Raw genomic sequence first — 26,173 nt, forward strand, 5'->3', positions numbered from 1 at the left:
AGCCCAAATTTGACTAAAAACAGAGGAGACGTTACAAAGGGAGACAGGATGGAACTTTATTTTAAGATTGCTGTTCATCAGGAAGTGAACTTCTACCTTTTTAATTGAATTGTATTTGATTTCTAGAGCTAACAGTCACCAGACAAAAAAAAGCTCAGTGAGAATGTGATTCCACAGACAACCCCTCAAAAACAAAAAATATTAAGTGTGCCAGAAAACCTGTTATCATAATAAATATAAATACATCTGAGGTTTTCTACAGGTTGCAAAAAAGGACAAAAATAGTTTCTTTCCTCAAACGTAAATTGAGCCCCTCAATTTGTATCCCATGTCAAAATAACCCACAAATTTTACCTGGGGAAATAAGACTCGAACAAAATTCTGAAATTTTCACAGCAGCCAGGTGAGAAGCTGAAGGAAACAAATTAGAGGTATGAAATAAACATTTCAGGCTTATTGACACATTATTAAGTTTCATAATTTGGGTAATTGTAATGTCATAGTTGAAAAGAGTTACTGGAGTGTTTTGGGGTGGAAAAAAGTGACAAAATGGCTTTTGAGGTGCTTATAAATTGAGGGAAGAATGTTGCCTTAATAAAGTAGTCTGACTTTCTTCATCACTAGCTGATGGCTTCTTCCACTGGCTCCAAAATAAATTAAGCATAAGAAAATCCACAGATAATGATATGAAAAGAGCACGATTCAAAGCACATCAAAGTCATTGAAAGTCCCAGCCGTACTTGAAATATGAAGCGGAAGAAAGGTAGAACAAACCGCCGTCACTCCATGATGGCCCGATAAATGACAGGCTCGATGTAGTCTTCTCTGTAACGGGAGTTGATGACACGTTGTCGTTTGGAGTTCTGTTTGACGTCATCCTGTGAGAAGATTTCAAAGCGCATGTCCGAGGCCACAGACTGCAGAGGAAAACAAACCAGAGATTGTAGCCTGTTAAATTGACACGTGACATGATAGTGGGGCAAGTCCTCCTCACCAGTCGAGATTTGACCCGTTTGGGTAAATCTTCGTCTAAGGTGTACACGTCCTCACGCTTGACGGAAATTTGGGATTCGTCTTCAAATTCCACCTGAGTAAACATGAAGCACTTTAATCATTAACACTTTGGACAAACAGACCTGGCTACAAAATGTCTCAAATCATATTTCGCCATCGAAATAAGCTTTAGCCTTTCATGCACAAATTGCTTTTGTCTTATTGTTTCTACAATGTGTTCTCCATTTTGCACGTATTTTGTGATTGACCCCTAAGTACACTTTACCGGAAATACCGGTAAAAGATAAAAATAAAGATTAACAAAGTACAAAAAAGGGAGAAGTTGAAACACAAATGAACAGAGGATCGTGCTGAAAATGCTAAATTTGACTCGACAACATTAACTGAACTTTAAGTTGTAATGTGTAAGCATCATTGGTTGCATTGACATTTCTTTTGCTCACAAGAGCAAAAGTTCTGTTTTTTTATAAGCCCGGCGGGCTGCCAGATTTTTTTTGACTACCATACTCAGGAAAGCTATGCCACTAGCATTGTGACCAGAGGACCGTTTCGGCTAACATACCAGGTACATTGGAATTGAGTGAGACGCCACAAACTTGCCCCCGTAGATCAAGCCATCGGTCCACCGGACCGACACAGCAGCGCCCTCAGCAGGCGGTCCAAGTCGAACACAGTCCCGGTTCTGGAGAGAGAAAAAAGGGACGGAGGGTCAATATGGACTGATAGAATGTAGAAAGCAGAAATGAATTATAATAGTTGCTAACCTCGATGTCTTCTGGGAAGAGGTTGTCACTGTACGAACCGTCGTCAAAGCCCACTTCATAGAAGGTAGCGGTGGTCAGGCCCACCACCTCGCTGTGGTAGTAACGTCCATTCCGGTATTTACAGATCACCCTCTGTCCCACTGCCAGTTCTCTCATGGAGTCTTTGTTGCGCTGAGGACAACAAGAAGATTACTGATTGGCTCCCATTGATGGAGCTAGACATCCAGTCTTTTAAGACTAGGGGATGTTAGCAGGTCATGATCACTGTCAGGCCTCCCAGTCAAAATGGATTGGAAATGCAGTAACCCCCCAGCACATATATACCAACTACACTTTAGCTTGTAACTGATGGAACATAAAAGCTACCCACTGATATTAGCCTACCTCCATGATGGTGGGCGTTTTGTGCCGGTGACAGGTGATGAAAACAATGAATGGCCAGTCGTCCGGGTGCATGAGGACACCCGCGGCTTGAGCGCACATGGGGTGGAAGGCCGTGGAGCAGCGTCCGTGGGAGCACTGCACGCAGCAGCCTGTCAACTCCCTCTTCATCCGCTTCCTGCAGAAAACGCATTTCTGCCAAACACAAAAGAGTCCCACCGAGCAGGGTTGTCAAGAGGAAAGGTTTCAAGCGGTGGGGTCGAAGAAAGGGAAGTGCGAGGGGAAGGAAAGGAGGAGAAAGGAAACGAAAAGAGAGAAAACGTTTCAAAGGACCCTGATGAAATTTTATGGGACATTGCAAAGCTTCCTTCTATAGTGAAACTGTCACTATATACAATTGGTTATTACATTATCTAGGTGGTGGGGCTTATTTTGTCTTATGTTGTAATGTGTTATGCCAACTGTGTAGAACAACCATGATTATACTCTCCTTACTCATACATTCAAAACTGATGAAATTGTAAAATAATTTCACAATTCATTTTAGGATTTTTGAAACCATTTTGAATAGTTGGTGCTTCTAAGTCTTCTGACAGTTTGGAACTCTCACCAGTCTAAAGCGAGGCAGTGGAATTGCAGACAGATCGATGGGACTCCGCTCTGTGATGTTGACAAAACGAGCTTCCAGCACAGTGATGGCGCACAGCACATGAACCCACCTGCCAGGCAGACAAACATGACATTGACTAAAAACAAACAGAACCATGTCCTCCCCAGGGACAACATATGTACATTATTTAGACAAAACAGTTCATTTGCTGGTCTTGTTTTTACTGGAATTACAATCAAAAGCTTTGTTTTAAGACATTGGAGGATTACTTACTTGTCATTGTTGGCTTTCTGCAAAGCTCCACCACGTAGAGAACACAGACAGCAATCCTAGCGGGAGAAAAAGTGTCAAAACTATAAACAACCAGAAAATGCATCCTCCCCAAAATAGCAATCCAGTTAAAAACGGAGTGAAATGATGAAAATCAAGACTGAGTCCTGTAAAAACACTCACTGGAGGCCTTAAGGGGCAATATTTTTATGCAAAAGGAAAGAACTTAACAAAAAATACACACAGGAGAACAGCCTAACCTCATATGTAGCATCAGCTTTGCAGCGAGCACACAGCCAGTCTTCTTGTTCGGCTTCTTCTCTCGTTATACCATAGCAACCTAGGCCAGACACAAAAGAAAACGTTTTTTTCTATGACATTTCATTTACAACCACTTTTTTTGTATAGTTAATTTGTTGGCTGTGATAGACGAACAATACATTTGAACTGGGAACGACCGCTTGGTCGATATCAGTACCCCCCCCCCCCCCCCCCCAGTCCAACATGATGGGAACGTGAGGATTGTCCCTTACTAGTGTGCACGCGGACGCAGCACCGAGAACAGCTGAGCAACCGGCTGATTCCGTCCTCTGTGATGTGAGGGTTGGACAGCTGGGCTTCCCCGCTATCGCTGGTCTTGTTGGTGAACGTGTTGAAACACATTTCAGGAATGAGGGGTTTGGACCACTGGTGACCTTGGCGGCTCACCAACGTGACACTGGAATTCCTGTCACTGCCTGCCTCAGACTAAATGGAGGGGAAAAAAACAGATTCTTCAGATTACTTGTGACTCACTTAACAAAAGGTTTAAAGCAAGGTTCTCAACCATGACAATATTTTGTGGCCACTTGCGTCATAGTATTTGTGTGGCCCTTTTTTTGTTATTTTAAAAATAATCTCGACAGAAAAAGCAAAGGCTAATGTACTTTTCCAACAATGGTTGTCAATGTGTTAGCCAAATTCAAATCATTTAGAAACCTAAAAAAAATTGCCAAATCCTTTTTTTTCTCTTGAGTCTCTTCACAGCAAATAATTTATTTTCACATGTAACTAATTAAAAATAAAATGAAAGCATATAAACTGTTCATTTTTTAAAAGAAAAAAGTAACAATTACATTTTTATTTTAGGTTTGTAATGTAAATAAATGATCTCACCAGATGGTGGGTGTAAAAAAGTAGACAGATGGAGCAGTAAGGAGCCTGTTCACCCATTCTTTTATTGTACTCCCACTCCACCTGGTGGTTGACAGGTCGACTCTGCCACAGCTTTGTTAAGGGCTTTGCCCATTCCTCTTTCTCCTCTTGGTCCACCAGCACATCTTGACACACCTCTAAAAAGTGCATTGCCAAGGAAAGAAAAATGTGTTATTGAACTGCTTGAATTGATTAAAAAAACAAAAACAACGCATTTTGTCTCTACTACTTTGTTGTTGGAACAGTGAAATCAGAAAATACCAAATATGGGTGGTTTCAATGATAGCTGGCTTACCTTCATCACTGAATACCTCCCTGAAGAGAGGATGGTGACGTGGAAGCTTCCGGAGCTGCTCTTGTTGCTGTTGCTTGGTGACCACCGACATGCAGTAAGACTGGTCTTCTGACATCTGAGGGTGAGGAGAATATTTATCAAAGCGTGATCCTTCTGTGGACAAAATGATCTGCCCACATACGGTTCATAAGTGAGTAAATTCATATTGCAAGCAAATCCCAAGAAAGAATGAGCCCACAAACAAAGACGACAATTCCCAATGGCATTTGTTAGTAACGAATTATAAATATCTACCTTTCTTTTGTTTTGGTTTTTAGGTACCTCCCCATTGTTTATTTGGGTGGGCTCAGCGTCGGCCTTCGCCGCTGCGTCGTGTACAACATATGCAGGCGTGGAAACACTGGGCGTGTGCTCCTTCTCGGCAGAATATTCCGTTGGATCGGGGACCAATTGGGTGGGAGATATGGCAGTTTCGGGCAGTGACTCTGTGCTTCCCTCATCTGGTGACAGGACAAACTGTGGCTGCTGCTCTCTGGCGTAGCTGTGAACCTGCAGCATTTTATGAGTCTTCTGTTTGTCCCGAGGATAAGTCTGAACTTGCAGGATGTCTTTTTGAGTGAGTGTTCGATGGAAGAGCAAGCTGGCCACCCCCATTTTACGGGACGGCGTCAACGTTGGCGTCACCGTCAAATGACCGTTTTGGGATGAAAACGCGGGTGGGCGCGTCTTAGTGTAGTGAGGAGTGTGTCCGGACTCACTACTCTTGACGCCCCTGTGAAACGGATCCAGCAACGTGAGCTTCGTCGGCGTGACCACCAACTTTGGGGGGCCTGTCGACGCAATCAGTTTTTAATAAGTTAATGAGGTGGGAATCGGGAAAGCCCTAATGTTACATAACAATACCTTTATTCCGCTTCCCATCTTGGGGTGTCATACGGGGTGGTAAAAGATTTAGTCTTGGACGCTTGGCATACAACATCATTTCGTCATCGGGGTCTTTGGGAACAACCTCTTCGGGCAATTCCAGACACACTCGGTGTCTCTTGGTCTCAATTCGATGAAGAGGACTAGGAATAAAGAAAATCTTGAATTAAACCAGGACACTGGAGGATCCAGTCTGACTGCACTTGACCAACCTCTTCCGCTCAATATCCTCCATGCCGCAATCCAGAGAACAATTGCTACAATTATTGTGGACCGTATCAAAGGAATCACCCAGGAACTCCTTGGCCTCAGGTGTAGGCCGGGAGTGGTCGATGGGCCCCGTATCTCGCCCTGCCAGCCACTGTTCGTAACGTTCTGGCTGGAATTTCTTAACAAACACATCCATGGAGATTTTGACCATGTCCTTGCGACAAGAACACTGAAAGAGAAAAGAAATGAACATGAATGAATTGAATCTCCCAAAGCTTAGACCTGGCTGTGCAATTTAATTATTCTTACCAAAATAGCTTGTTTGCCATATTCTATCCACCGTTGTGTAGCAAAGTTGGTGGATTCTGCACAGTTGAATCCATGGTTGAATCCGGCGTGATAAGCATAAGGAAAAGTAACCATAAACTCGCCAGCGTATTGGGTAATCTAATAGGACATGGGAAAAAAATAAAGGTATATTAAATTGAGTTTCTTTAGCATTGGGTGAGATGAAATTGACACTTTTCATACCTTTTCAAACGGAATTCCATATTTCTTCAAGATAGAAGGCGATATTAGCGTCATTTTGTGCCGCAAAAAAGCTTCACAAGTTTGAGCACTACCGGAAAAGAAACCTACAAAAAATACATAATAATAACGTGGGACAATTAGGATACATAAATTGAAACGTGTAGACGGTATTAATGTGTTGATGTACCTTGCGCCAGACGCTCAAATCTTCTGCCGTGCTCTGGTGGGACACAGTACCTGCAGGCATCCAAATTTGTCTTGACATTCAAAGCTGCTAGTACTGAGTGTGTGTTCAATTTTAACATTTTCAAGCAACAACATTCCTCTTGCATATAGAATTTTAGCCAAAACAGGGTTTCCCTAGGTGCTTTATAAGCCTGGTGGGCCGCTAGGCTTCTCTCATGTATTTCAGAACAGCAGTTTAACCACATCTATTAAGCTGGATGAAATCACATTGGCAATACCCATTAGAGGCATATGTGTAAAAAACCTGTCCCTGTTTGTTAGCACATTGATTTGAAAGGTTGTTAAAACTGTATATCAATATGGTGGCTTTTTGTATGACTATGTTTGCAGTAGTAAGTCATAATTTCAAATCCTATACTAGTACTCCTAAAATTACCAGGATTTGGGCTCTCCGAAGTGCAAGTAATTGATACTGTAGAGGTCCATGTCCTCTGTGTGCCATGCAAAGGTGGTCTTCCACATGCCAAAATATAAGTATGGTGTATTAACACCCTCAATGGTGATACCGCTGTCAGATTCCACTGTGTCCAAAATTGTGTTTAGATGACAAATGTTCCATTCTTTGACTTCCTGGTAGAACACAAAAATATGAAGAGTATATGTAAAGATGTAGCGTAAACATGAGGAAAACCATGCATCAAATTAGCAACACTTCACCACTGTACTTTTTTTCATGGATCATTTAAACAGACTTCAATTCTCAATATTAATTTACCGGATTGTATAGACTCCCACCGACATCGGCCCCATATATAGGAGGATTAAACGTTACATTCTTCCAATATTTCCTTTCCAGTTCCTCGAAATCATCATAATGAGGGCTACAAAACCTGGAAAATGAACAAAAAATAAATAGTTAAAAGAAACAAACGATGAGCATGTTGAAAACATGTTTTTTTTTAAATGGTTGGGTCTTACTTGTCACTGTTGGCAATCTTACGGAACTCTTTAACAGACATGGATTTCTTCTGAATGTTGTACTGAGTAAAAAGACCAGATTGGCCCGTCACCACCTGCTGAATGGGTGCAGGTATCACCAAATTGTCTATGTCATCATATGACTCTCTGGGCTTCCATTCATTTGGTGGGACCACCTTGAAAGGGGAAATTTATTAGTCTAGATCTTTTGTGTCATAAAATAGTAATAGAGCTCATAACTGTCAGTTAAATACAATTGTTGCACAGGATCATGTGCTTACTTTAGCCAGTCCTGCTTTGTGTGCTCCCTGTGACTCCATATAGGCGACATAACGACTGAAATTTTTGAACTCTTCAGCAGTGGGGTAAAATGTCATAATCCCCTTGGAGCCGTGGTTTTGGGGGGCCATGTCTGACGCCATCCCCAAATCGATAGGGACTCCTGTGGACAGATGAGAGAATACTGGTCACACTTGGAAATACCCCAGTCAGTGGATATATGAGTACCATCTTATTAAGTAAATGTATTATTTTTTTTATCAAATGCTTTGTGGTATAGTGGCAAAATTTAAATCTGTATTTTTCCATGGTATTTATTTTTTATTGCTCTTAAATTACAAACCATTAATAACATTTTCAAAATGGAACTGCTTCAACATAGAACATATATACTCATATAAATATATATATTGTAATTTATCATAATGGATAAAATGACTTGGAAACGAACGCATTTTTATAGAGGACCTGAAAATTGGGGCGTCTGTGATTGTTTCCACGAGCGTCTCTTTAACTCGACCCGAGCTAATGCTAGCTCCTATGCTAACTCGTTATCCTTTACCTTTACGCATTGCAAAAAAACGCTCCACGATCACAGCAACGGAACACATTTGTTTTCACCGGGTTTTCATTTCACGTATCGCACATTCATGCAGCATGTCTGTTGACAGCGCTGCCACAATAAAGATAACAGTACAGTAGACACTTGAAAGGGATGCGACTATATCGAGGAAGCCAATTTCTACCCAGTAGCTTTACATGAGATTGGGAGGACATGCCCGGCGCAATTTGGCCCATTCCGCAAATATACAAAAAAAATGTCAATTTCCAATAAACCTACCAAAAACTGTAATTTCACTGCTTTAGGGTGAACCCCTAATTCAGAATAATTAGCCGGTCGGCCCGAAACTATCCAGCACCCCATGAAACCAACAGCCTTTAGCATCCATAGCAAATCCGAACGACGGAAGCTAACGTATTAGCATTTCGACTTCTAGCTTCGCCTTGCGCCAGAAGAACGCGCGACCATCCGTGACTGACCTCTTGCCTCAACACCAAATTGTCGTCAGCTGTAATGTTTTTACTTGTTAACCAATATATCACGCGGAGAAAGACAGGCAGAAGAGAGGCCAGTTTGGCAACGGAGGACGCAGAGTGGAACAGCAGTCTCCATTACCTCCGTTACGCACGCACGTCGGATGTTGTTTACCACAGCACGCACAGGCACGTACAGCCAATCAGAGGACGAGTATACGCTTTGCCAGAAGAGGGCACTACAAAGCCTGGACAATGTAAATCACATAAAAGACGTGCTGCACTGTACAAAAAAAGCCTAAATCATTTATCTAGTTATTTGTCTTTCTAATAAAAAAAGATTGAAACAAAATATGTGACTGAGAACTTCATTTTTTATTTCATGCCAGAAAAAGGCACATTCTTACAGTGACTCTCAAGGTGTGGTTTGGCTATATTATGTTACTGTATGCATCCACATTTAAGCAGTGCATATTTTTTCGATTTTGATGAATAAATGCAAGTATAACACAATTTGTTAATCACAAGAAGATATAACACAATCACTTGACAATTATCCACACTTGTAGCAGAAGAGGAAATACATTTGCACCCTGTAGTCGATACAATTTACTGACCTTCGACATCAAAATAGACATGTACCACAGAACTTTACATCAGTAGCATTATAAATTTGGAAGGGTAAAAGCTTAATAGATTTTTTTTGGTTTAATTTAGTTCCTCTACTTTCCACTGAAGTTGCAACAACTAAGTTGTCAAAATGCATATACTGTACTGTATAACAGAGCAGCATCGTGTGAGTCCATATTCGATTATGTTGACATATATCTGATTTGAAGCACTGTACAACCAGTTTCAAAACCAACATTTATCATATTACACCTTCTGTAACAAGCTACAGTCAGCTGAGATCCTTAAAGACTGAGCTTTGTTTAACTTTACACTTTACTGTCCCACTATGAGACAAGGCAACACCCATGAATGAATGTCTTTGAGTGACCGGGTGGACTGTAGCCTTTGCGCCAAGCTAAAAGACACGAGAGCGGTAAAGTGGTGGCTTAAAATACCAGTTAAACCCATTAACTGCCATTGATAGCGATGGACGTCCAGTAGATTTTTAATGGCAGCGATCATTCAGTTCATTGTAATAAATTAGTCATGGATGGGTTACTCGTATCTCAAGGCAACAACGCATAGTTAGAAATGAAATGAATGGGTTCAGACTACAATTTAGCTTTTTTGGGGGGTTGTCCACACATGCAGGGCTTCAATACTTTGGATATTGTTATTACAAAATACTGAAGTGAATTTACTCATATTGATGTATGTACATACAGCAGATCCTAATGAAATATTTATGCAACCATTGTGCCAGTTGCTGCATACAGAGTCTTAGCGAAACCATTTTTTTCCCTCAAAAATCTTCTCGAAATGCATTTATTCCTGAAAGGACCAGCAGTCAATGATCATATTTCATTGCCATTGATGGTGATAAGTGGTCCTATCCATTGGAATTGGGAGAGACTGCCCTCCCAGTTCAACTGGATGGAATATATCACTGTTAATGGAAACCAATGAGTTAAAGTTCGACGAGGGCTAAACTAATAAGTAGCGCGGTATTTATGGAAAAATATGAAACCAGTTATTTTTATCAGTTATAAATCTCACCTGGTGATATGTATAGAAAAAAAAAACAATTTAAACTGGAATAGCTCTGTGAATCTGGGATTTAAAAAGAGTATACTATAGACCGTGGTATATATAAGTAATATACGTTTGGGTAAACATTGCATAATAACCACCCATCTAAAACTTTCCACTGGACAGACTGTCAAGCATAAGCCTGTGCTTAGTGTATAATCTTTGCATTCCACACAATAGAAAAGATGCAGGCAAGTTGTTTTCAAGAAACACCACACACTTGTCATGACTTTTAGCGGAGCTTTCGACCTCCACTTTTGTGCACAAAAATAGAAAGAAACATCAACTTTGTATTGGCATCAGTTCCCCTCTCATCTTTTTTGTCCATCCATTGTTCTCTGGTTGGCGCTCTGCCACAATTCCAGTGTTATCCCAGAGCACCGACGGCCGCCCTCATCCTGGAGATGCGGCCTTTAATGTAACAGCTCTAAGCCCGGAAGCAGCCCGAAGAACATTTTGACAGCAGCCGCCAAAAGGCCGTCTACTTAATTAACTCTGCGAGAAGTAGCCCGATTCCTCGTGGGTTATTTGTCCGTGGACTTGTTGATTCTCAGCGTGTTGAGAGTGTCGGTGAATGTGACGGATTTATCGGCGGAGGCGGCGGTCTTGGCGCGCTCTTTTCGCGACGTATCGGGCTCCCACAGAAAGAACTCGTGAAGGAGTGTGTTGACAGTGTCGGGACACTCCATCATCACCATGTGACTTCCTTCCTCGATGACTTTTAGAAAGGCAAATAAGAGGATCTATGGAAGGACGCAGTATATTATAACAATGAATGCCAATTAATGCCATATAAAAGGATTAATAGCAAAAAAATAATAATAATTTACATGTGCAGCAAAAAAAAAAATATCCCCAACGTTTTGTGGTTACTAATTGGCAGAATTTACCTCAGCCATGCGCTGGTCCTCATCCACAGGTACAAATTTGTCACACATGCCATGAACCAGGAGAATAGGCACTGTGAGCTCAGCATGGTAGACCTCATCACCCTCAGGCCAGTACTGCCCACTCATCATAGCACGCAGCACGAATGGAGATACATTGAAGGCGTTGCCCTGTTTCAACAGCTGCTTTTCTTTGGCACCCTGATGGGCAAATCCAGCTCTTAAATGAAACAATTGGAGAAAATGGGAATTAGGATGAGACTAACTTTCTATTCCGAGTCTGGACTACTGTTTTCAATGGAGTCATGTGACTTTAACTATGTCATCGGTTTCAACTATGCAGAGGCAAACCATTACAAAAATGATTTTTACTGAAGAAATTCAATGTTTTTGAATTATTTTCAACATTATATGTGCAAAAATTTGTAAAAACTGAGATATAGGGAGTTTAAACGTTGTTGTCAACTGAACTTACTTGAGGAAACTCCATGCCAAACAAGGAGACAGACAGTGGAGGACACACGATGGGAGTTGGAAGATGGAACAGAGGCTGGGCTCCAATGCTGTGGGACCTCCTCCGTTGATCATGACCACCTTGTGGACCAGGTCAGGATATTCGTGGGCCAAGAATGTGCAAAATGACACTCTGTAAGACATCAATTGCAGCGTTAATGACTGAAATCGCGACGCACACTTTGCAAGGACATTTTCAGTTTGCCATAGTCCCATGTTTTTAGACATTGGTACAAAGACTCACCCGTATGAGTGGCCAATGAGAATGTTGCGTTTCCGAGCATATCTCTTGAAAAGGGCACGCATGTCCTCCGCCAAGGCGTAAAAAGTGTACGCCGCCGCAATCTGTGGCGCAGTACTCGCCCCGTGACCCGCCAAGTCCGGCGCGATGACCTCATAGCCAAGCCGAGAGAAGAAGTCCAGCTGGCTACCCCATATGTCCAACGAGCCACCGACACCGTGCACAAAGAATAGCGCTACGTCCGAGTGTGTGCCCTTGCAGCTGGAGATCACCCGATTAGAGTCGATCAGCACGGTGCGTTTGGGCTTCCGGCGTCGGCGGCGAGGAGGTGGAGCTGGTTTTTGCTCACCAGAAGGTGGGGGAACAGGTGGGGGAACTGGGTTGGGGTCTGGAGAAGATGCTAATTCTTTGTAGTCTGCCAGCTCCACTTCTACAGTACTGCACGGTTCCAGATCGCCATCCCGACACTGGAGGATCTCCGAGTGTAAAACGTCACCGAGATTCTCGATCACTAGTTGGCCGTTGCGATATACTGTGATCTTTCTCTTGCAATGGACGCCACTGCTGTCATTTTTAGGCCCGTGGCCATCGGTGTCAGTCCGGTCGTTGACCACAAGCTGACGCTCTGGGACGATGTGGCGCACTCGCAGGACCCGTCCAGGTTTCACTTCCACAAACTCGAACCCGTCCGAGGGCTCCGTCGACTCTAAGGGTAAAACTAGTTGAGCGGCCTTCCCGGTGAGGCAGCAAAGTATTCCTTCGGTTATCGTGGTTAGCATGGTGACTTCCTGGAAAAAAATAACAACAACCCATAATAGAGTATAACAATTAATTTACCAATGGATATAGTGTAAAGCATTTTATGATCACAAAATAGTTTTTAATTTACATAATTGTAAATAAACATAATACACAATTGAGACTACCTCGAAGAATGATTATCAATTAATTGAAATAATTGACCAAGAATAACTGATTTGTTATATTAAAGTTAATAGATGCCCCATTACTTGAAAAAACAAAAGGCTATGTGTCAGCCCTTCAAATTGTTTTAATTAACAACAACAGAATGGGATTATTATTCGAAAGCTGTGTATACAATTTTCCTTTGTTTCCATAGCTGACTGCAAGAGGATAGGTGCAGATGTGCATGCATGCGTTGCTTTCAAATCTTACATAAACACACTTTCTTCGTCTCTAGGAAACAGCAAGTCGAGTCACTTCTTTTGTTTCCAGGTAACCGAATCAGTGAAGGAAAATTCCAATATAAAATCTACTCTACACTCAGAGACAGAATGGTAAAATCCTGATTAATGTAACAGTAAATATCATGTGATCCATGAGAGCCGATCCATCGACTCATTCCAAAAATGAAACAATAATCAGTAATCAATCAACTACCAAAAAAAAAAATCCTTTGTGCTATAGCCTTAAATTCGACTAAAAGTGAAGCATTATTGATGGAAATTTGAAAACATCCAGAATGCACCTAGATGGTGGCAAAATGTTCCCTCACGGCACCCTCTTGCTGACCCGTTCGTAATAAATAAAGAATCTTAATCATGCCTGAAAAACAAACACTGAGTGCACTGCAGAATATTTAGGTTGTCTACCAGGTGGAATATGCTGTGCTGCTCTACATTTTTAATGAACATTACAGAGTGAATGGATACACATTTTAGATTGGCGCAGTTTGGCCTTAAATGCGCAAGTGTACACATACATAACAACAGCATACAGTACAATGCGTAACCCACTTTTTTTATATCTGGGCTGCAACTATCACATCTAATGTGCGTTACAGTGATGACTCGACAACAACAACAAGCTGCAAAAAAATGAACACAGGCAATTAGGCTTATTTCATTGCTGCACTTTGCATGATAACACTGCAACATGCAGGTCATCATGTGACTATACATTATTGATTTGTAGCTGTTGTTTTAGCCCCACTACAGTGCATGCTCAGTCTAAAGCAGTACATATATATGATAACGTATAATGTATTCTTACCTGCTGCTCAGATTTTTGAAGGTGTTTAGAAGTCAACCAAATGACCGCTGACCAAATGACCATCCATTCGATGATTCACAGTCAAAATGCTTCATTCAGCATCGTAAAAAATGTGAAATGACTTGGGGCATACATGCATGAAAATGTCTAGTTGCAATTGCGATAAAATGCCCATCACGAAGGAAGATGCACAGTTTTTTTCCCTCCCCTTCTTCATCAGCATCTGTCACTACGCAGCAAGACAGAAGTGCCACCCAGCCCTGTTGCCCTTCACCGCACAGGGCTGGCTTCAGACATGAGTGACGGGAAAAAGAGCCAATAGGATTGGGACAAGCGCTTCACTTCGGCCAATAGGATTGTGGTGTTGCTTTGTTGCTAAGGCTTGGCTGCAGGTCGAAGAAAAGGACTCGGAGGAAAAAGGAAAGCTGCTGTGTGAGCTTTGTGCTTGGTGAAATTTAATCATAAAAATTCGAGGATGTTATCTCTGGATATAAAAATATTTGTGAAAAATATAACCTTTACAGTGAAAATTGAAGGCTTTGTTCCTCTCTATATGTTGTCTTAACTCAGGTTGGGGGAAATAGTGAGTGTAAACAATTCTATTATAATTAATAGTTCTATTAACAATAAAAGTTGTAGAAGTGTTGTGTTTAATTCAAACATACAACATATCCTATTGAAGAAAAAGAACTGATTCGACTTATTCAGTGGTGGCAAAAAAGGAAGCGTGAAGTTGTTTTAAAATTGGAATACAACTTCAGAATGTGTACTTTGGTAAGAGGACTTGTCGTTGTGGTAAAAGGCACTATGAAAAATATAAGTTTTATTTATTTAAGGTTAACAAGGGGATCTATATTATACAATAACTACTCATGTACTTTTTACATTCTGTCCATAGGAAATAATACTTCACAGTTGCGCCTCCTTCACTGCAGATGGCGCATCACTCTTTCAACGTGAATAACCACTTGCAACAAGCACTAGCCTAAAGTAGAAGAAGAGTCGTGACATTCATCGTCCCCATGCTTCAAAAACTCTGCTAAATCAAATCATGAATACTTTAATCTCCTGCTTTTCCCGTTTGCGGGGACTAGCGCACATAAACAGGTAACAAACCAACCATTTACCCTTATATTTGTTGGCTGTGTGTCACATTAATTTAACGAATACATTTTGCCTAACCTAGCAACTTGCCTTGTTGATATAATTGCAAGAATGCAAAAGTAAATGTACATTTCGACACAAGAATTAATATTAACAGCATGTATATGGTAAATTACTTTATATTACAACATGATTAACTTAAATTATTTTGCTGCAACAATATAAATGTATGCATCGTGAATGGAAACAATGCTGTGCAGGTAAATTTCATGGTTAAACGTGAAATTCATCACATGTAACAATGTAATTTTGTGCTAACTTGCATTTCATATGATAAAATATTAGAGTACTACATTTAAGAAAAATAGCAAATTCTAAATGGTGCATACCAATGTAACAAAGGTTGAGTTGCCCTCAACTTTTAACTGTTGGAGTCTGAAGTCAATAACCCATCCCAATAATTACATCTGTAGGAAAACTGTGCATTTTTCCCATAATAATATGTCCCCTCTTTTTCCTTCCACTAGCATCCCAGCATCACAGCTCTTTGTAAATGGGAACGCTCACCTCCGGTTCTTCAGCAACTGTTTGGCCCCTCGAGCTCCAGCGGACCAGCTGATTTGTTCCCGGGCCGAGGGCGCGTCGGTCTTCAGGCAACTTCCGTGGCATTACCAGCAAGTGCGAACCAGGAAAAGAGGAACGGAGTATCAGCCTAAAAACCTGAAACGTAAAAGGACCCACGGTTGGATCAAGAGGATCAAGACTCGAAGCGGAATAGAGGTGATCCTACGGCGGATGTTGAAGGGACGAAAATCACTCACCCACTAAACATTGGGTGGCTGAAGAGCCAGACTTTGAAGACTTTCCGGCTGTGACATCCTCCTTAAGAACCTGAAAATTGTAATGAGTAAAAAAAAAAAAAAAAAAGTGATACTTGGAGTGGATTGGCCAGTTGTCAGTGATGTGTGAAACTGGCTTCCAGAAACTGGGTTGCAATTGTCTTGATAAATACTTAAGGTGGATTTTTTTTTTTCATCAATATGTGTGAACAAGTGTTTCAATAAATTTCATTTGGAATCAATTTGTGAAAACATGTATTTTGTCAAATTAGTTATTATCCATTTTCTGTTGTGTCTATGCACCAGTGGCCCACATTGTTGATTTAAGGGAAACATTTTAATAATAAGTGTTTAACTAAGAGTCGTGTTTGAGCATAATTAGTAAAAAGCCACAAAATAAATGAGAAATTAATGCCTGTTTCAATTTGCTTTGTAGGAAAGTGCAACATGAGATGAAAAAAAATAGCTATAGTAATATTTCACCTTTTCCCGACATATCCCAAATCACTAGCCCACTTTTTTTTAAATCTGTGATGTTTATTAATTGTAAACACATACGCCTCTGCCTCAATTCAAGTGATTCATTTTCATATACATTCACGTATTTATGTATTAAAATAATTCATTCCAAAAAAAATAAAATCAAATTTGTGAAAAATAGAATACCTTTTTATGGTCACAGTGACTAGAATGGAGGCTATTGCAGAAGAATACGATGGCTTCATAAAGTGTTGAATAATCCTCACATCATGTGACTCGTGCACAATACACATTCAAGTGCAGGCTTGAAAAGTAGAAGCCAACCTAGAATGGGATTGAGCCATGCAATTGTTAGATCTCAAGAGAAAAATGCTTCATTCAAAGAGTCACATTCAACATAGTACTCTAGTCCTATTTACATGGAAGCAGTTCGAACTCTTACATCATTTTGACGCTTTGTGCAAAGTATGGCGTATTTAAAAATAACTTGTGTTCATCCTTTTGATGATATATTCCACATCCTTCATATCCAGTTGAACCATCACGTTTTAGTTTTATATTATTTTGTTTACATGAACTAGATATCAAAGCTATGGAATAAATCTTCAAATGACATTCTTATATTTCATATTTAATGTTTCACTACTGTGCAAGTGTTTGTCCCCCCCCCCCCTTTGATATTTTACAATGAAAATAATGTTGAATATTTCAACTTTTTTTTTTTACACTTTTGATTCATTCTTTGAGCCTGAGCTTTCTGAGTCAACCTCACCTTTATCCGACTCATTTGAAGGTAATTCCTCATGAGGCGTGTTTATTTCAACCCTGTCCGCAAGAGTACTAGAATGTGTCCCGTTAGCGTACACCACGGTTCCTTCCGATTTGCTGAAACTGAACAATTTACCCGGACTGAATGTCCTACTGGGAGACTGATTTCGCTCCTGGCCGCCAGAGTTTCCCGTCGATCCGGGCGAGACGGCGACTGTCGCCGGCTCTTTTTTCACCTCGTTGGACTTCAAAAACTTGAGGAACCCGGGTAGCTTGGCCTCACCCCCGGTGGGCGACTGAGCCGGAGAACGGGAGCTGCCCGTGGTGAACTTACCCTGGAGGGGGATGATTTGCTTGAGCTTCATCACGTTGTTGTTGCCCAGGAGGGAGCTGGGTCTCTTGGGCTTGCCGCCCGATGCCTTCTCGTGGTGATGCTGGTGATGGGCGTCCGATTTGTGGCACTGGTTCTCCTGACGAGCCTCGGCCTGACGTTGGAGTTCCTCCTCCTCGCGGCGACGTCTCAGCTGCTGTTGGAAATGTTGCTGCGCCTGTTGCTCGTGCCTCTGAAGGGGAGGTGAGATACCGAGAGATTCAGATCCATGTGATGGGGAAACTAATCCATTTGGAATGGGAAAGCCTCCCAGTCCACATGGATCAGTTGTGTGAGCTAACGCTGTTCTCGTCTTCTCCGATTTGTGTAGTCTGGACTTGTTTTTGTACTTCAAAAGTGTTACTATTGGGGATAATCTTTGTGAAGATATCACGTGGCGAATAGACATTGCAGGAATGCTTTATTTTTGTATGTATAAATCTTTTTTTTCGGTAAATAAGTGATCATGTCAGAAATTGAGAATGTCTGCACTAATGTCATGTCATTAGTGACTACGAAAGGGTGTAGCGACAGCTTAAAAAGGAACCATGGAACACGTTATGACATCCCATTTGACATCAGAAGCGAGCCTTGCGATGGCCAAAAGGTCTTTCAAGTTATAACCCAACTATACCTTGAAAGCTTCCCTTCGTCGGTATTCTAGCTTGGCCATCTCTTCTGCTACCCAAGCGGGGATGTCAGGGATGGCAACGTGGATGACGTACTTTAGGAGGATGGCAAAGTGCTGTAAACCACCAGACCATAGAGGGACACTCTCAACACGGAAAACATTAAGGGTCCATATTTTGCATACAAAAACTCCTGTGAGGTTTTGTCTTCATGACAGTAAGGATCACACAACAACAAATAGCATACCATGCACTGTGTGTTAGAGTTACAATTTTGGGTCAGGGTTCAAATTTAGGGTTAGGGTTGTAATTTAGGCAAAATAATGACAGAATACTCCCACGAGGGTGTACAAAAAAACAGGGTTTTAAATACACAGGTGGGGGTTGCTTGACGAGCCAATTGCAAACACATGGGGAAGGAAAACACACCCATTCAATCAAAACATGACATACATAATGATAACTAACTGCCAGCCTTTCCCTATTCAAATTGATTAGTATTCATGGTAGACTGCACCTAGCACAATTACATTTGTCACTTACCTCCAGCAAAACAAGGGAGATGACAGTCATCTCAGGACTCAACCAGGGGAAAAGTCGCTGCAGCTGACCGCATTGACCAATCAGATAACAGTTAACAATAATGGCTATCAAGCCCATGGCTTCCATTGCAGTCTTGAAGGTTGAGAGAGAGAGAAAGCTACAATTAACATTGATTGGATTTTCAATCTGAAGGCTTTTTTTTGTACACTGACCTGCCATTGTCCAATGTTCTCTACCCTCTGTCCAAAAGGCCTTTGCAAGCCCGTACAGAGCTTGAGGGCATCACTTCGGATCTCGATGATATTGTTGATGAGTGCGCACATGGCTGCCAGGGGGAATGCAGAGGAGAACAGAACCACGTATCCAAACTGAATGAACATCTCCTGGTAGTCCTGAAGCGTATCCTGCAGTGCCCATTACATTTTGATCAACATCTTGGCAAAGCGACGGAATTACAGTTGAATGTCAAATATGTCGTCATATTTAGTGAGTAGTAGTAGTGGTGTATTTTGAGGAAACCCACCTCATACGTCTGCATGCAGCTTTCAATCTCAGCTTGTGCAAGTGTAACAGTTTGGGCTTCTTCTGGTGGATCGATCCAGGACTTCTTGTCTTCTTTCGCCTTGTCCGCTATTTTCGTTCTTTGACGGAGGCCATTTGATTCCTTTGAAGAAGAAGACCCACTGGTATTCTCTTTGGCCTCCTTTGCATACAAATTAATCATCCGCATTAGTATTAGTGTGGACTTCCAGACTCAACAAGAACTCCCTTGGGGTCAAACTAACGGCCAGGGGGCTAAAAATGGCTCACCCGCAGATACTATCAAGGTCTGCACTGCCTATGTTCAGATTTATTGACACATTTTCTAGAATCTTCTCAAATCATTTTGTACTAATATACATAGGGCTAGCATGATCCATCAATTTCATATGTAAACACTGATTATAATATTATTGTGAAACTGCATTTAGTTTCCTTCTCCAAAACTATAACAAGCTTTACAACAAGTTTGAAGGTTTTCAAAATTGCATTTTGGTCATTATCAGTTTTAAGGGCAGTTCTATATCAAACAATGCGGCCCAATGTGACTTGAATGGAGCATCACCAAAAAATGTTGCCTTTTAGGCGTCAAAATAAGTGGAAAAGGCAAATGGAGCATGTACCTGAGCAGAAAATTCAAGGTCGCTGTCCTCATCGCAACTGTCAAAGATAGATGGATCCATTCCGTCCCGTACCAGAGTAGGGCTGTCCTCGGGGACGTTGTCATCTCCCGTCTGTACTTCCGTCGTGACATCCTGGTAGTCCACTTTCTCTGTGAAGCTGACTTTGCGCTGCTTGAGAGCACAGGGGTCGCTCATATCCCACTCTTCTTCCGACAGCCGGAAGCCGGCTTTCAAATCCCCTCTGGTCTTTGGTTGCGAGTCGGCGCAGTCGGCGGCCGGGCGATCCTTGGCTCCCAGGAAGGAGTAGGCGCTCATTGATGCTTGAGCCTTTCCCAGAGCTAGTCGGCCATATTTAAGCACGATGGCTTGTAGTAGCTCCCACAGCACCTTGGGGGTGAATACGCCCAGCTTGTTTTGTTCGTAGAGGTACGGCTGGAGGACTTCTTTAATGTTCTGGAGGAACTGACGGAAAATCAGCAGTGTTGCGAGCATCTGTGAAGAAACGCCAAAAGCTTTTTTCAATTTATTTTTGTTTTTTTCATTTTGTCTTTAGAAAAGTTTGCAAATGATGAAAATTCGATCTAATATCTTGGATGGCTGTCATTTAGTGTCTTTTTATGTTTAGCTGAGGAATATAAATAATACATAATTTTACTTAGTGTTATGGCATTCTTATCTCACCTCCTTTAGTCGCTCCATATCTTTAAGGTAGAATCCAATATAGAAAAGACTTAGGTAAGAATTGATGAATTCAAACTATAAACAACAGAAATTATTGTACAGTTAAGAAGTTACCGTCATTAGAAAAATATGGGTTTACAACACAGGAGTGAGACTTACGAAAACCATCTTGATGATGAGATTATTGTCATAGGCACTCTGAAGTCTATAATTTTCTGGAAAAAAAGAACCCAAAACAAATGACTATTAAGGAAGAAAAGAAATGATGACCAAGTATAAAAACACCCGATATTATCGCTTACCCATATCATTAAGCCAATAGGCAATTTTCTTATAAACCTCATCACATATAGTTACTGTAACAGCCAGTAGAATTTTTGGAATAAATCTTGTGATGCTAGGGAGCTCCTGAATCTGCATAACCACTTCCTGGAAATCAGATGATATGATACATATGAATGAATAAGTGCTATTCCTTAATGTACATATGTATGCAATAAATGCATCTAATAATTCTAGGGTGTGTGTTTTATGGCTCAAACCTGCAGTTCCAAACAAAGGAGCATGACGAGGAAGACAAAAAAGAGACAAAGCAAGCAGATGGGAAGGCTGACCATCCATCGAAACATAGTTCTTTTCCACGGAGGATAGTAGAACTCTTCACAGCCAGTTATGGGACTACAGCGTTTTACACCCTGCAGGTAGAGCAACAATAAAAGTCCAAAAAAAAAAAAGATACAATTAACTTACTATTCACTTAAAGGTACAGAGAACACCAGTATAAATTGCACAAAGTATTTAAAATGGAATTTTCTTGGCCCTTTGCTAATATAGAAAATAATGTCTCATTTCAAAACGACTATTTTACGAGTTTGACCACAAGTATTTTTACAAATGACTGAAAAATCCCCACAACATCACAATCCTTTGGATGATCCTTTGGCTTACCCTGAACTGCGGTCTGGGTTCCTCCAAGGACTCGGCAGGGGTGTCAAGGGTACCCCACCTGTAGGCCAGCTCGGCTTCTCGCCTCTTCCAGCGCTCCAAAAACAAAGTGGCCCACACAACATTGAAGATTGCAAATACCACACAGCATACGTCCTGACTGGTCTAAACAAAACAAGGGTTCACATTTGAATTCCCGTGGCAAAAACGTGCTCCATTGTGCTTAGAACCTGGTATACCTGGTCTGCCTCTGCAAGGATCCACAGCAGAAATCCAATGACGGCAGGGTAAAGCATGGAGTTGGTATAGAAACCCAGCCAGGCAAAGTACATGCCGATCTTCACCCCAAAGTAGTCGCAGATATCATCTGAATTATTGGAGAAACTTAATGGCAAGAAGCTTAAACTATTGAAAATGCTGAGTTCAATTTTATTCGACTCATTGGCTTTACATTGACCACAAGTTTGGTATTTTATCTGAAAACCAGAAAACAGATAAGCAACATTTCTCCTGTTGTAACTGCTTTGATTGTTTTTAGTACATTATACAAGCCCCAAAATGAAGCTGAAAACTGTCATTTATGGTATTTAACTACTAGTTATACATACCCAGTGGCTGCCTTTCACAAACAGCCTGAACCCATGATGTCATGAGCTGATTAAGGATCCTCTGCTCGTGGAGGGGAAACATCTGATGGATCACACCACGGGCCACCAGCTCAGGTACTAGAAAAAAAAAAGCAAATTATGGTGTCCAATGAGATTCCATTGCCGATTTCTGAATCAAATTCTGAGGCACGGGTTGAGATTCTTTTTAAAAATCAAAACAAATAGGCTTACTGATAGGTTGTCCTTCCAGAAAGTGAATATTGTGAAGCACTTCCCCTTGTTTGGCTCGCAGATTGTCCAGCCAATACTTAATGATACTCTGACGCTCCTAAACTCAGAAGAAAAATCTTTATTAATGATACATTTTCAGGCATTAAAAAAGGAAGTTTTATTTGAAAATATGTTTGATGTCCAACCTGCGATGTGAAAAAGCAGAGCTTGCTTTCTATATTTTTGTAGATGTTATCTTCTTCACAGCAGAAGCGTCGCATCCCGCCACCAAACTGGGGCTTGACAGCCTTGTGCATGTTCATCTGTTCTGCTCCTCGCAGTAAACTGAGCACCAAAATTCAACAGGTTAGAGAAAAAAAAACACTCTTTTGAGTTTTGAAAGGTATTAAAATGATACATATTTATGGATCCAGTGTGTTGATCAAATATTGAAGGCTTCCATTAAACATAAGATCCATAATCTTACTTTTCAAACGAAGTGGTGATGAAGAAGGCATAGGCTTGGGTATGTTTATGCTGTCGAACTTGAATACTGACTTGCGGGATTCCAACTCGGATCTGATTCAGGAGCCACAGCAAAGTGTGGTCATCGATTGAATCTAGACAGAATCAAAAGTGAATATTTAGAGAATGATGGTGTTTTATAATATACAGCTGGAATGATCATTATATTTTGGCATAGCAAATAAAAGAGCGGTGGTCCTACTGTGTTAATGCAACCCATCTAATGTATGACATCATTTTTTGAACACATTTGTTCACATCTAAAACATACACAAGCTGTCTTTCATATTATTGTTCTGGGCTTGGTTCCAAGTCTAATATCCGTTTACAATGCCATCATTTCAGAGTACAGTTGTTCTATTGACACGCGATCCATTTTCTAATCTTTGCATTGTTCAGGATTACATTAGAGATAAACCTTTGCGCAACACAAATTAAAAATAGGCAACATCCTTATGTATTGACCAAGTATTGATAAGATTGACTATTGATCTCCTCTTATGCCTTGTTGAATAAATGAGCTAGGCATGCTTTTACCATTACCTGGGAAGGTCATCAGGATGTCACAGTTTTCTGTGCGAACCATCTTGAGCCAGGACTTCCGAGACAATATGTAGTGTCTGGCCTGAAGAAGCCTCTTTCCAAACAATTTATCTAAAGAGAAGATATCAAAAGAGAAGAAGTCAAAAAGCCTCTTATTCTCACAGGGTTCACCAGGAGTCCTGAAGCCTATCCAGACCAACCATGGCCAGTGGGTGGGCTGAATTCTGAATAACTATGGACAATTTGGAGTGCTCAAACCACCTAGCATGCATGTTTTTGCGAGAAAAAAAAACCACACAGTCACAGGAAGAACCCCCAAACTCCACCCAATAATCCCACAACCTGCTCTTGAACCCCTGAGACGGACATACTCACCACCACTGTGCCGCCACGCTTGTGTCAAAGTCACCTTTTTACCCACAAACTTAGACTTGCCCCTTTAATTCCCTTGAAATAAACCCCGGCATTCCAATAAAGGCTGAATTTCATTGGTGCATATGTGCACCTGTGGCCCACCACCTTCTGAGGCCCGTTTGAAGATCTAACGTACACCATGTACTGACTGAGTAGCATCCAAAGACCATTTCATTAAAATGCATCTGGTCCCTAGTGGGAGTCATTCAGGAAAACCACCACCACCACCACTACCATCATCATCATCATCATTTGCTTGAAAATACCCCACCCCCTTCCTCCACCCTCCACCATCCAACATCACAGTGCACTTACCGAACACGCCGTATGTTGCCGAAGCATGTCCCCGGTGATGATGCTCAGTCCCGGGCAGCATCTCCGGCGTTTTCTCCATCATCCTCCCCGTCCCCGTTGCTGCACCACCGCCGCGCCGGTTATCTGCAAGCTCGGTGTCAGCCTCCCCGACGACCGTCGCGTGCATGCTGCAGCATCACACGTACGCAGCAGACACACGAAAACTATTTAATGCACGGCCATTGCAAAGATCCATGTGGTGTGGAAGCGGGGGGGAGAGGAGGAGGAGGAGGAGGAACATGGAAATGACAGTTTAAGGAGAGCCAGTCGTGTGATAGGCTGCAGAGACTCAGAATGAGGGACTATTCAATGTAGAAATTGTGGTATAGCAAGACAGAACCCCTAAAAATTGCATTGTAAAAGATTGATTCCATTTTTTAAATTGTTTTTGCTGATAGGGTAATGACACTGAGTGGAGAAAAGAGGTTTAACAGCTTACCTTCTGCCATCTAGTGGAAAAAAACATTTCCTTGTTGTGACTGTCACTATATAAATCTTTGATGCAAAAAGATGGAAAAAGACAAATTAGTAGTTGAAAAAAGAAACAGTAAACAGGATGGATGTAAACAGGGTGACTGGATTAGAGGGGTGAATTGGCTGTAAATTTTGAAGGTAATATATTTACAACAATCTATTTGAATGAGAGTAAACGTGCTTTGGATTCTTGTAATGTGAATATGTCAACATTTATCTCCATTTTTTTGTTCAATCTGACATCTTAGGTTGTTTGTAAAAGGATACTATGTGGAGTTGAACAAACAATAAGTCCAAATGTCCACTAGAAGGTGCCACAGAATAACCCTGAGGGGAGGAATATACTTGATATACTTGTACATTCAGTAGTATTTCCAACCATCCTAGATACACTGCCCTGAACATATACTATACTGTTTGTGAATTCAAAATAATATACAAGCACTTCAGAATATTAAAGTACCCACAATCCCAATGTTGACTTGGACCAGACAATGTATTATTGACCCAAATATGGTCTTGGAGTTTTGATAACACTTGATGTGTGTCTTGGGTTGATGCAAAGAAAGATATGGAAGCTTAATCCCATGATGTGTAGTCTTAGCTCTATTACATGCTCTTAACTAAACAGATGCTCAGTAATCTTGCGTGTAGTGAAGCCATCCCAGAAAGTGATGGATTATATAACACAGATAAGGCAGGGTGCAAAAGGATACTTGGACAGATAAAACAAGTTATACTTTACGAATAATACTTGCACTGTTAGTCTATTGTAATGTTGGCAATTAGAAGCTTGCTCAACTCTACAATAAGCAGTGTTGAAAAAACTTGTTTATTACTACTCCTACTTAGATGATACCGTCAAAATTGCCCAAAAATATAGAATTATACATGCATAAATAAAACACCATCCCTTATCCTAATGTGCTTAGAATTCTCACACCAAATCCAGATGTCAAATATTCTTTTTAAACCTATGAAGAGGTCGGTTTTGACAAGTGTTGTTATCACAAAAATGACGGATCTCACGCTTACAATAACAACGTCAACCCCAGGACGGTGCAGTTAAAGATGGAAGCTTTTAACGGCTGTTACGTAAGGTATTAAAAAAAAGTCCTTTCCTCATCATAATTCTCCCAATGAAAGAGTCAAAGGTCAAGGTCACGGAAAGTGAAATAAGAGGGATGGCCAAATCTCAGGCCATGCTGTATTTCCTCTCCCGACTCAATGATTTTAGCAGGCCAGGCCTAAGGGACCCAAAGGCAGTGCAAGTAAATAGGAAATGCAATTAGAAGTGGCAGCATAAGAGAACATTGGCAACCACAGACAAAAGAGGTCAGAGTTGTACAACCCCAGGTGAGGAAGGATGTCGCAATCATTAGCATCCATTCCCTTTCCTGCACCAGGAGGGCTTGGGAGGAGGTGGGCCAGCTTTTGTACACAATAGAACCCGCAATGTTCGTCATGCCGGCTGTCACTGCCGAGAGGCGACATCCC

At 41.3% G+C, this 26,173-nt stretch overlaps 4 protein-coding genes across 6 annotated transcripts; 1 reads left to right on the plus strand and 3 right to left on the minus strand.

Moving 5' to 3' along the window:
- Positions 1-42: 42 nt before the first annotated feature.
- LOC144201442 (lysine-specific demethylase 4A-like) lies at positions 43-8,832 on the minus strand. Its single transcript, XM_077724065.1, has 22 exons — positions 8,678-8,832; positions 7,639-7,799; positions 7,358-7,533; positions 7,155-7,269; positions 6,816-7,009; positions 6,381-6,430; positions 6,194-6,297; positions 5,972-6,109; positions 5,665-5,891; positions 5,432-5,595; positions 4,823-5,358; positions 4,529-4,643; positions 4,195-4,370; positions 3,573-3,786; positions 3,300-3,379; positions 3,043-3,098; positions 2,770-2,878; positions 2,163-2,354; positions 1,779-1,949; positions 1,577-1,696; positions 995-1,087; positions 43-917 (listed from the first exon to the last, which is right to left on the minus strand). Exons 2-22 carry the CDS (start codon positions 7,777-7,779, stop codon positions 780-782), a joined length of 3,309 nt encoding a protein of 1,102 aa, XP_077580191.1. The 5' UTR covers positions 7,780-7,799; positions 8,678-8,832; the 3' UTR covers positions 43-779.
- Positions 8,833-9,025: 193 nt separating this feature from the next.
- On the minus strand, positions 9,026-14,306 carry LOC144201441 (protein ABHD8-like). The gene is made up of 5 exons (XM_077724064.1): positions 14,027-14,306; positions 12,017-12,801; positions 11,735-11,905; positions 11,263-11,479; positions 9,026-11,115 (listed from the first exon to the last, which is right to left on the minus strand). The coding sequence occupies exons 1-5, from the start codon at positions 14,087-14,089 to the stop codon at positions 10,897-10,899; spliced, it is 1,455 nt and encodes a 484-aa protein (XP_077580190.1). The 5' UTR covers positions 14,090-14,306; the 3' UTR covers positions 9,026-10,896.
- A 661-nt stretch (positions 14,307-14,967) lies between these two features.
- On the plus strand, positions 14,968-16,211 carry mrpl34 (mitochondrial ribosomal protein L34). Its single transcript, XM_077725004.1, has 2 exons — positions 14,968-15,133; positions 15,658-16,211. The coding sequence occupies exons 1-2, from the start codon at positions 15,078-15,080 to the stop codon at positions 15,956-15,958; spliced, it is 357 nt and encodes a 118-aa protein (XP_077581130.1). The 5' UTR covers positions 14,968-15,077; the 3' UTR covers positions 15,959-16,211.
- Positions 16,212-16,492: 281 nt separating this feature from the next.
- Positions 16,493-24,548, minus strand: ano8a (anoctamin 8a). Of its 3 annotated transcripts, XM_077725003.1 has the most exons (19): positions 24,164-24,548; positions 23,435-23,545; positions 22,854-22,986; positions 22,573-22,711; positions 22,388-22,484; positions 22,157-22,273; positions 21,788-21,915; positions 21,552-21,713; positions 21,146-21,298; positions 20,906-21,032; positions 20,763-20,818; positions 20,604-20,678; positions 19,923-20,414; positions 19,283-19,462; positions 18,972-19,163; positions 18,760-18,891; positions 18,222-18,332; positions 17,552-17,780; positions 16,494-16,773 (listed from the first exon to the last, which is right to left on the minus strand). In XM_077725003.1, exons 1-19 carry the CDS (start codon positions 24,327-24,329, stop codon positions 16,712-16,714), a joined length of 2,862 nt encoding a protein of 953 aa, XP_077581129.1. In that variant the 5' UTR covers positions 24,330-24,548; the 3' UTR covers positions 16,494-16,711. The 3 variants fall into 3 exon arrangements, with proteins under 3 accessions (XP_077581128.1, XP_077581129.1, XP_077581127.1); XM_077725001.1 differs by having other exon boundaries at positions 16,494-17,780; positions 24,164-24,547; XM_077725002.1 differs by lacking the exon at positions 18,222-18,332 and having other exon boundaries at positions 16,493-17,780; positions 24,164-24,547.
- Between the last annotated feature and the right edge of the window lie 1,625 nt (positions 24,549-26,173).

The sequence above is a fragment of the Stigmatopora nigra genome, chromosome 9, assembly GCF_051989575.1.
Source record: "Stigmatopora nigra isolate UIUO_SnigA chromosome 9, RoL_Snig_1.1, whole genome shotgun sequence".
In the NCBI taxonomy this organism is placed as follows: domain Eukaryota; kingdom Metazoa; phylum Chordata; class Actinopteri; order Syngnathiformes; family Syngnathidae; genus Stigmatopora; species Stigmatopora nigra.

Bases quoted from the DNA above. Each gene is read 5' to 3' on its own strand.
- LOC144201442 (XM_077724065.1), bottom strand. From the start codon at position 7,779: ATGGCGTCAGACATGGCCCCCCAAAACCACGGCTCCAAGGGGATTATG. The intron at 7,270-7,357 runs GTAAGACCCAAC...TTCATTTTCCAG, and splicing joins AAGATTGCCAACAGTGACAA to GTTTTGTAGCCCTCATTATG. The intron at 3,380-3,572 runs GTAAGGGACAAT...TGTCTGGCCTAG, and splicing joins CTGCGTCCGCGTGCACACTA to GTTGCTATGGTATAACGAGA.
- LOC144201441 (XM_077724064.1), bottom strand. From the start codon at position 14,089: ATGGTCATTTGGTCAGCGGTCATTTGGTTGACTTCTAAACACCTTCAA. The intron at 11,480-11,734 runs GTAAGTTCAGTT...GTTTCATTTAAG, and splicing joins TTGGCATGGAGTTTCCTCAA to AGCTGGATTTGCCCATCAGG. The intron at 11,116-11,262 runs GTAAATTCTGCC...GTCCTTCCATAG, and splicing joins AGGACCAGCGCATGGCTGAG to ATCCTCTTATTTGCCTTTCT.
- mrpl34 (XM_077725004.1), top strand. From the start codon at position 15,078: ATGAATACTTTAATCTCCTGCTTTTCCCGTTTGCGGGGACTAGCGCAC. The intron at 15,134-15,657 runs GTAACAAACCAA...TCCTTCCACTAG, and splicing joins GGACTAGCGCACATAAACAG to CATCCCAGCATCACAGCTCT.
- ano8a (XM_077725001.1), bottom strand. From the start codon at position 24,329: ATGCACGCGACGGTCGTCGGGGAGGCTGACACCGAGCTTGCAGATAAC. The intron at 21,033-21,145 runs GTTTGAGCCATA...TCTGATTTCCAG, and splicing joins TCCTTTGTTTGGAACTGCAG to GAAGTGGTTATGCAGATTCA. The intron at 19,463-19,922 runs GTACATGCTCCA...TTGTATGCAAAG, and splicing joins ACCTTGAATTTTCTGCTCAG to GAGGCCAAAGAGAATACCAG.